This window comes from Mya arenaria, chromosome 16 (genome assembly GCF_026914265.1).
Source record: "Mya arenaria isolate MELC-2E11 chromosome 16, ASM2691426v1".
In the NCBI taxonomy this organism is placed as follows: Eukaryota; Metazoa; Mollusca; class Bivalvia; order Myida; family Myidae; genus Mya; species Mya arenaria.
In genome coordinates, this window is record NC_069137.1 from 5,288,159 (window position 1) to 5,297,731 (window position 9,573).

At 33.7% G+C, this 9,573-nt stretch overlaps 1 protein-coding gene across 1 annotated transcript; it reads left to right on the forward strand.

Moving 5' to 3' along the window:
- Positions 1-575: 575 nt before the first annotated feature.
- On the forward strand, positions 576-9,337 carry LOC128221352 (unconventional myosin-Va-like). The gene is made up of 8 exons (XM_052929950.1): positions 576-663; positions 4,336-4,482; positions 5,835-5,986; positions 6,450-6,690; positions 7,137-7,264; positions 7,673-7,830; positions 8,036-8,207; positions 9,098-9,337. The coding sequence occupies exons 1-8, from the start codon at positions 582-584 to the stop codon at positions 9,335-9,337; spliced, it is 1,320 nt and encodes a 439-aa protein (XP_052785910.1). The 5' UTR covers positions 576-581.
- Positions 9,338-9,573: the final 236 nt, after the last annotated feature.

Here is a 9,573-nt window from a genome sequence, read left to right on the forward strand (position 1 = left end):
GTCTAAATACCAGGGTATCTTTAAACCAAAACTGTATTTATTGTTCAAATTTACTACCCAAATTGAAACATTGTAGTTCTCACACAAGTGCATTTTCAAAAGCTGTATCTGTTTCGAAAATTAATGAATTGATTTCTTAAATAAAGTCATATATCAAAAAGTAATGAAAGTAGTAGCCGGACTACATGGCGCATTAGTACGGAATCAACTCGGAAATTCGGGATTATTCGCCTACACCATATACACCTTTAATGTTTTATTTTGGTTTACATTTACAAAATGACTTGTCAGAACTAAATCGTCTGTTAGACACTTCAACAATCTGACTCAAACTCACAATATCATAAAAGGAATATTACATACAACGACAGTATGTAACGAAAAAGTTACTTACTATAAAACCTCCGAGGCATGACATACACATAGGGATTACGTTGTTTTCATTGTCTTCCACGTCATCCTCACATGCTTGTATTTAATCGTTTTACTTTCACAATGGACTGGCGCGCCAGAGAGGTTTTCGAAATTCAAAACTAATTTTGATTACTGCATATGTATCTGCTGTTTAGGATCTGAAAGAGATGATAGAACTACATGCAGAGCAGACAAGGCCGTTGATGAAAATGCTAAAGGAATACACGAAAGGGTTGAAAGACGTCGAAGGTATGCTTTAGGTCTGACTCAGCATTCTCCTTATATGTACAAGTCTTGACTTTCCCACCTTTTACATGAACGGTTATTTGAAAGTAACGTTTTAGTGTTCTTCAAAGAGTTTTTTGAAATTAAATTTTAATCCAATTAAATTAAAATGAATTCAAGCTTACATAAATACAATAAACGTGACTAAGTAACAAGTATCGTGCAACATTGCCTGAAAAGTAAATGACAAAAAAATATTATGGCATTTTATATAAGTTCGATAGCTGGTATGAAGGTGTGGTATTATTTATTTTATTTTATAGCGTAAAACCATAAAAGTCGAAGTGAAAAATATGTAATTAAATAGGATTCCTCAAATAACCATTCAAATATAATCACCTTTAAGTTGAGCTCACCAAAGAAATTCATAAATCAACTCAATGTATACACATGGAAATGTAACAGCTTCGATAAGTAAGCCAAACTAATGCTTAATGTAAACACTAATGTATTGATGAAATACCAATACAGCAAACATAAATCCGAAAACCAATACACAAACTTCAGTAATCTAAAAGTACATGTAAAAATATGAAAAACACCAAAGAACAGCATATTTTATTCAAATGAAGCTGAAAAATAAATGTGTAGAAGAACAGCTGATATGTACATGTTTATCTAAATTGTCAACAAGCGCTGCATGCAAAATGCCAAACAGTAAAAATCCAATATTTGGAAAGGGAAAAATACACAAGGTAAACCAAATTTACTTTGTATAGACTAACGTGTTTAGCAGAAATAAAAAAGATTTGTGCGCTGAATAATGGCATACTGCATAATAAAAATTGGATATTTAAACTATTTAGCACAAAGATGTGACGGTGTGCTTGCGTAACGTGTCATGTTAATGAACAACAACACTTTTTCCACATAGAGACAATTTGATTAAATATATGAGAAGTATTAATGAAGCGATGTTAAAACGTAAAGTCAATGTGCTCTAGGTTTGAAAAATCAAATGTCAAATATACAGCGACAATAAGATAAATACAGCTTTATAAGCTTGAATTTGATATCATCCAACTATTCCTTTAATGTTTGTTTCAGAATTATTCACTCAATTTCAGATAAGGTGTTGTATGATGTATTGAAAACATAAAGAACATGGTTTGGTTAAAGATGGAGACGCTGTAGTTGCTTATATTGGATTTACTATAAGTAGAGAAATTTCTCATCTTTAATTGACCACAGCTAAGAATCAAATGCCTGCATCAGATACTTTGTTTACAAATAGGATTACCAAACACAGTGTTCATTTTGAACGTTTAATATTTAAAGTAAAATCATACAAGATCATTGTTCACTAAATTATCTGTTTAAAAACATTAATAAAATTTTGTCAGTTTGTAGTTACCTAACACTGTTTCATTGTGTTTTTGTAAAGGACAAAGTTGATTTAAATAACTCAAAAGGGACAAAGTTATTTCAAATAGCTGAGCGATATTGGATCAACATTTCTATAGCATTTTTTTGTATTCAATGTAGTCAAGTGAATAGTAATTATACTTTAAAGTTTAAAATGACTGACCTAAACTGAAGTAATGACCTGGTATGACAATATCGATTCAATTTATACATCAACCAGTGAGTCGATACTATTCGTACGTACTAATTCACAAACTATCCTTGGCGTACCTTTTAATTCTAAGAGATTTCCCGACTCTTCTCGGATTGTTGGGAACCCTCCTGTATTCCGATTTATAATCTCATAATAATGACTGTGTATTAAATTTAGGCAATTGCATGTGTCAAAGTATCGTAACTCCACGGGTGAATATCGATGTCCTTTTCAACAGCATTGCGGAGTTGCATTTGGGCCAAATGCCATTTAAAAGATGCCATTTTTCAAGCGTGTCTTGTGTCGCCTTATAAAATAATGACTGTCAATGGTCTCACAATCGGTTATAAATTCAATCATCAATCGTTGTCTTTAATTTGATTTGCATGAAAGAAGCATACATGTTACATACTGTGAATGTATTTTTTTTTCTTCGGTATAAAGTTTTTCGTACGAATTAACACCGGTCTTCTTGTATTTCAATCAAAAATAGAGGACAATTAGGAAAAAAGCTGTACAGATTTAATAAGATCATTTTCATTCCGGGGTCATACTACAGAATAATCTTAAGAGAAATTTGATATTTCTGGTTGAATTTATATAAATAAATGACTACACTAATATAAACACATAAAGCCTAAGGTTTATATTTGATAGTATTGAAACACCTGGATTTGCATGCTGCAAAGGACTGCATATACTAGTCTAATAGTCTCTCCGTCATTCCGTCCCAACTGCTTACATTCAAAATACGCCCAGGAACCTGAAATTTTATATTAAAATTTGACATGACTAGCAGATGAACCATAATTATAATTTTGAGGTCAGTGGATCAAAGTTCAAGTTGTTGGTAACCTGAAGCTAAAATTAATTTACGATCGATTTCTAAAGAATACTATTGCCGTGTGACCTCAGAACTTTGCAAACAGATGGATCATGACCAGCAGATGAACCCCATTGCTTTTGAGATCAGTGGGCCAAAGGTCAAGGTCGTTGTATCCGTAGGCAAAATAGACCCAGTTTGCTATCAATAATTGAGAAACGCTTAGGCTTATGTTACCTCAAACTGGGTAGAAGTCCCTCAAATATTACAAGCGCCCTATCTTTTTTACGTCAGTTGGACTTAGATCAAGGCCTTGATGACCATGAGCTGAAAATTCGTTTCCCATAAATAGCTGAAGAATGCTTGTATCCAGGTATCGAATATTTGGTATGCTAGTAAACTGCATCTGCTTCCTTTTATGTCATGTTTAAACAGCTTCCATGACGTTTTTAATGTTTTTCATAAAAATTAGTCCTGTTAAGTTTTGAAAGAAAAAGAGAAGATGCATTGTTGTGGGAACATGTATGGAAGTCAAGGGTTCAATACAACAACGTTTGTAAAATAACACCGATTGTTTTCAATAGAAGGCTTAACAAGTGACTTATGTTTGATAAGTAAAGTTAGGATGAAAATAAATCATCAGACTATAGACATGTTTAGGCACAAGGACCCAAACAACAATGTACTAGAGACACAAATATTGTTCCTTTGTATTTTTTTTCTTTGCTGTCGTCTTAGACGTAAACATATATAGAGATCGTCGTGGTTTCAAAATTATCCCGTGGCGATTCAAACTAAGGAAGCAAAAAAAATCAGGATTGGTTTAGTCTAGACACGCTGCAATTGTTTTTCCCTTTTGTTTAATATACCAGATATTTTAAATATAGATACGTTGCAAATGTTTGTATGTAGGCTGATAAATGGAAGAGCAAAATAAAACAAGGCGTTTAGTAAAGTATGTTTATGTCAAACACTGAGGACGAAGAAATTATTTACGAGTTCATTTATCATTCTTTCGATTATAACTACTTTTTTCTTTTGCAGAAAAATATCCCTTTCCATTGGCAGGGACAAGGGCTGTCATAATATCTCTACATATTTAGTAGTTTTTGGCATAATTTATTATAATAAATTAATCTAAATTGAAAATGTGTAATCTTTGAACCATTTGGACAATAAGACATGCTATAGCAATAACTACTTCCCTTAGAGAGTCATATCCTTCATTCAATTGAATTGTCTCCACTTTCTTCAGTTGCTGCAGTTCAAGCAGATTTAGAGAAGGAAGATACCTGGAGCTTGGAAAATGTGGCGCAGGTGGAACACCGTGAGAGGAACTACATGGGCATGCTTAAATACAAGAAAGAGGATGAACCTGAACTGTTGAGACGTCTAATACTAAGTAATCTATGCTTGTCTTGGCGCGTTAAGTCTCTTTCTGGCCATTTTGTATTTCACAGTTAAATTGTTTTAGAGCTTTCATAAACTATTGTTATCGGAGTGGTGCAAAATAAACAACATTGCAATACATCCACTAAAAACGAATTGCATGTAGCTTTGTTCAAAAGCAAAGTTAAGAAATGCTTGTGCATTTAAATTATTCGTAGACAAAGTACTTATTGAAAATGTAACTTCGAAAAAATTGCTTGGAATTGTTATTGATTCATCATTGTCATGGATTCTGCAAGTTGACTTTGTCTGCAAGAAAGTAACTGCAACGATAGCCCTTTAAGAAAGACTCCATTACTTTTTAACGGATAAAATGAGACAATTGTTTGATAAATTGTGTATACTTCCTATGTTTGACTTTTGTTGTAGTGTTTGGGGGAAAAGTAAGCAAACGCATACGAAACGAATAACCATTCTTCAAAAAAGAGCTGCTAAAGTATTCTCTTTAAGCCTATTAGAACGTCATCGCATGTATTATTAAAACAATCAGAATAGCTCCAGTTTGAATACCGCAAATATCAAACGGCTGTTATGGTATATAAATATATTAACAATCGTACACCGAGTTATATAAGAGACATTATTAAGATATCTTACAATACAAGATATGGATTACGATCTTCTAAGACATTGCTTACATTCGACATAAAACACAATACAAGAAACACTCATTTGCATGCTACAGTGGGAAAGTTTGGAACTTTTTACCAGAAGGAATACGTAAATAGAAAACGGAAAAGACATTTAAAGCCTGCTACAAGAAGTTCTTTTTACATTATCAATTGCAAAAAAAAGTTGTAAGGGTTGTACGCATAATTCTATGACTATTGTTTTGTCATTATGTTTATCTCGAGTAAGGTGTTAAATACATGTGTGACTGTCCTACTTACTCAGTTAATTATTTTTAATGAGATGTTTTGTTAACCTTTAGGGACAAATTAATGTATTGTTCGGCATTGATGTTTTAAATGAATATATTATGTTTTGTATTTTTATCTGTTCGTATAACATTTTATTTCGTACCCTTTTGAAATAACATAAATGTGTGCTTATTTTTTTTTTATTCTGAGCATTTATGTGTGTGTGCGTGTGCGTGTGTATGTTCTTTAAAAGGCCACATTGTAAATAAGTCGTGTGTTATGTTTGTTTATAATGATGCTTCGGACCTGCATACAGCCTACATGCTGTCCATATGCTTGGCACACGATGATGATGATGATGATGATGATGATGATGATGATGATGATGATGATGATGATGATGATGATGATGATGATGATGATATAAAAATCTTGTTTTTTTCAGAGTTGAATCCAAATGTGGCTTCAAGCCTGGTACCAGGGTTACCAGCCTTCGTTCTGTTCATGTGCGTTCGTCACACTGACTATATCGACGATGACGAGAAAGTTATATCATTCCTGACTAATACCATAGACAAAATTGAACAAGTTGTCAGAGTAATGAATACTTGAAGTTTGTATTATTTCTATGAAAAAATTATGAGTTTCAAAGTATATAAACAAACAAGTCTCTTTTTTATGACATGGTCTGTTTAAATGTTAGTTGCATATGCATGTTGATGTTTTATGCATTCAGCTAAAAACATAGTGAATACAAATGTGGTATTTTCTTTATGTCCGGGGAAGTCATGGCAAGTGCTGCACTTCAACCCTTTGACCTTTGTAACAATGTTGTCCATCATTATATTTCACACACAAACAAGTAACACAATGACTGATGTGCTAACAACAAAATACATTTACACTGAAATATCTATATTTAGAAACAGCATGATGAACTTATTGAGTGACCATATGTCTTTTAGCTTGCCAATAATTGCCAAATTATTCTTAGTTTCAAATATAATTTTTGTAAAAGCCATATCTATTTTTAGAAACGTTATGTTATTTCAAATTTTAGGAACATCATGATGACCTTGACCGTGTCACCTTGTGGCTCGCCAACACCTGTCGTTTACTGCACACATTAAAACAGTACAGCGGAGAAAAACAGTTTAAAAAAGAAAACACGCCAAGGCAAAACGAACATTGTTTGCGCAACTTTGACCTCTCTGAATATCGGCAAGTGTTCAGCGACCTAGCAGTGTGGATTTACCAGACATTAATTAAGCTGATGGAAAACACAATACAACCGTATATTGGTACATTTTAGATTTAAAACGCATCATGTTTTTAAAAGTAGCCATGGATTGGTTAGTTTCTGTAAAATAATAAACTAAAAATTAAACACACCTTTACTTTTTGATCTTTTACACAATATTGTTTTGCTTTTTAATTGAATTCGTCTATCTCTTTTTCGTTGAAGTAAAGTGATAGGTTGATAAAGTTGTAGGCAATGTGGAAATACTGTAATTCAAGCCATTGCAAAAAATTATTTGCAATAAATTCAAATGCAACTAAGTACAAAGCTTTCCATGTCGTGGTTCGCATAAACATGGCACGGTCAATAACTCACGCTTTAATTATTGACAAATTCCCCTTTCATCAATTGCAACACAACAAACCAATGTTGCCCCTTGTTAACCTGGTTGTTACAGGTATATGCATAACTGAGAACAGAATGGTCATGCTTTTCTTCTCTTTACAGTGGCAGCAGTATTAAACCATGAGGCTTTTGTGGGTTTGAAGGAAAGCAAACCAGGTGGGCTCCGAGGTCACAGTTCAAGTCGTGATGATGAGACGCCCGAACGTTCCCTCGGTAGTCTTATGAAGGCTGTATGTTTATCTTATATAGTTTTTATATTTAATACGATTTATAATTTGTTATATAATTAAAAGATATACATTTAAGACTTTTTAATTTAAATATCGATGCTGACAGTCAACAGTCGTATACAAACTTATTTCGCAGTTAAAAAGTTAAATGTTTGACTTAACTTTCATGAACTTTCACACTATTAAATAAACAATATTTTATTTGACATTTTAAAACACCCGTGTTCAGTTCTGAGCAGGCAACTTTCAAGTCGTAAACTATTTGACAAACATCTCTTGAAATAGTTTGCATACCAAAGAATCTGATTATAAAATGATGTATGTGTGTCAAGGCAGCACATAAGGGCTATTTATCACTCTTGTTTGTTTAACATAATAATTATCATACAATTTAACTCTTAATTCCAGATGACCCAATTTTTACTAGTTCTTACTCAGCATGCAGTTGACCCGGAGCTTGTTTATCAGATATACCGCCAAGTATACTATTTCCTCGGTGCGAGTGCACTTAACAATCTGCTGATAAGGAAGGAGCTGTGTAATTGGTCCAAAGGCACGCAGATACAGTGAGTTAGCGGTTACACACCTCTAGTATTCTATCTCTTATATGATGCTTTTATCAGTTCTTACTAAGATTTCATTAACACTGCCGAGTCTGTAACCTTTAGATTTACCAATGACAATATTGTAATGTCACTTAAAACGTTTACGCATTCATCCCTCGCACTGCCTTTTTTAAACTATCAACTTTCCGTGTTTGATATCTTCCAGGTGCAATCTGTACCACATGGAACAATGGTTACGAGACAACAAACTCCAGGATTCAGGTGCGGGATCCAGCCTGGAACCCATCGTCCAAGCCTCCCAGCTTCTTCAGGCGCGAAAAACCGACGCTGACGTGGACAGTGTGTGTGACATGTGCTCCAAACTCACTGTTCCCCAGGTAAAGAGCTGTTTTTTACTGTATATACCGGCGTAGTGTTACAGTTACTGCAGGGGTTTTAAAATTACCAATTAGTTGGATAAAAAATAACAATTAGTGACAACCCAACCAATTTATTTTAATAGTGCCTTTAACAACCTGCGGTTGGCGGTCGGCCTGGTCCCCACCAACCAGTAGTTGTCCAAATACCTTTAATAAAATGAAAACCCTTGTATGGATCTCAGAATGTTGGAACTGAGTTGAATAGACTTGAGTGATATTATATGGATCGTAGAGGTGCTATATTGAAAACCGATAACAGTGTTATATTTAGCAGTAATTGTATGAGCTGTTATCATTTTATCATGAAACAAGACCTATCACCACTCCTCTGTCCAGGTAGGGTCTGGTTGCATTTATAATTCCATAATTCCTGTGAGAATTTTGTACTGTTTTTTTTTCTATTTTAAGATTGTCAAAATCTTTAATATATTCTGGGGTTATTCGTATTTCCTGTGATAACTCTTGTATTATGTTATGTATTTTGAACTATTTTCACACTGTCAAAATCTTAAGCTTCAATCCTATTAGAGCTGTCGTATTTTGTTCTATGACCAGTCTGTCAAAATCTTGAACCCAACTTGGGCTGTTCATAAATCCTAGTATGCTATGTATTATGTACTGTATTTTGTTTTATTTACAGATATCTTGAACCTGGGGAATAATTCCTTTGACATTTATATAAACATTGAAAATCGGATTTGACCAATTTGTTTAGCCATTTTCTGTAACTACAATCAGTCCAGCGAGATTAAAATCGGTAAAAACTTGCAAATGTTAAATTGTCAGATTTTAGCAGGCTTGTCGTTGTTAGCTCTACTAATATGTACTTTACTTAATTCTATTTACAGATTGTCCAAATCCTGAACCTCTACACGCCGGTGGACGAGTTTGAGGAGCGTGTTCCAATATTGTTCAAACGCAAAATTCAGCAGAAATTGAAAGAACGTGAAAACACTGACACTACCTTTCTGATGGACCTGAAGTTCACGTTTCCTGTTACATTCGCCTTCATTCCTTCCAAAATCATCCTTGAAACTATAGAAGTCCCTGAACAACTGCATATAAACAAGCTTGTTTCAAGATGTTAGCTTACAAGTTCTTGTGGTTCGTTAATTGTATAGTTATGGTAATGATAGAACTGGACCAATAGCAAAAAAGGTTTAGCCAATGGTATGCTGAAACAACTGCAGATGCTAGCTTGCCAGTTGCCTTGTTTTATACAAGATTGTAGCCATTGTAATGCTATTTTGTACCAATGGATAGTCATAGAAATGGTAAACTACACTTAACCATGGTAATGTTAAATTGTACCTATTCCAAAATA

Bases quoted from the DNA above. Each gene is read 5' to 3' on its own strand.
- LOC128221352 (XM_052929950.1), top strand. From the start codon at position 582: ATGATAGAACTACATGCAGAGCAGACAAGGCCGTTGATGAAAATGCTA. The intron at 7,265-7,672 runs GTATGTTTATCT...TCTTAATTCCAG, and splicing joins TCGGTAGTCTTATGAAGGCT to ATGACCCAATTTTTACTAGT. The intron at 7,831-8,035 runs GTGAGTTAGCGG...GATATCTTCCAG, and splicing joins TCCAAAGGCACGCAGATACA to GTGCAATCTGTACCACATGG.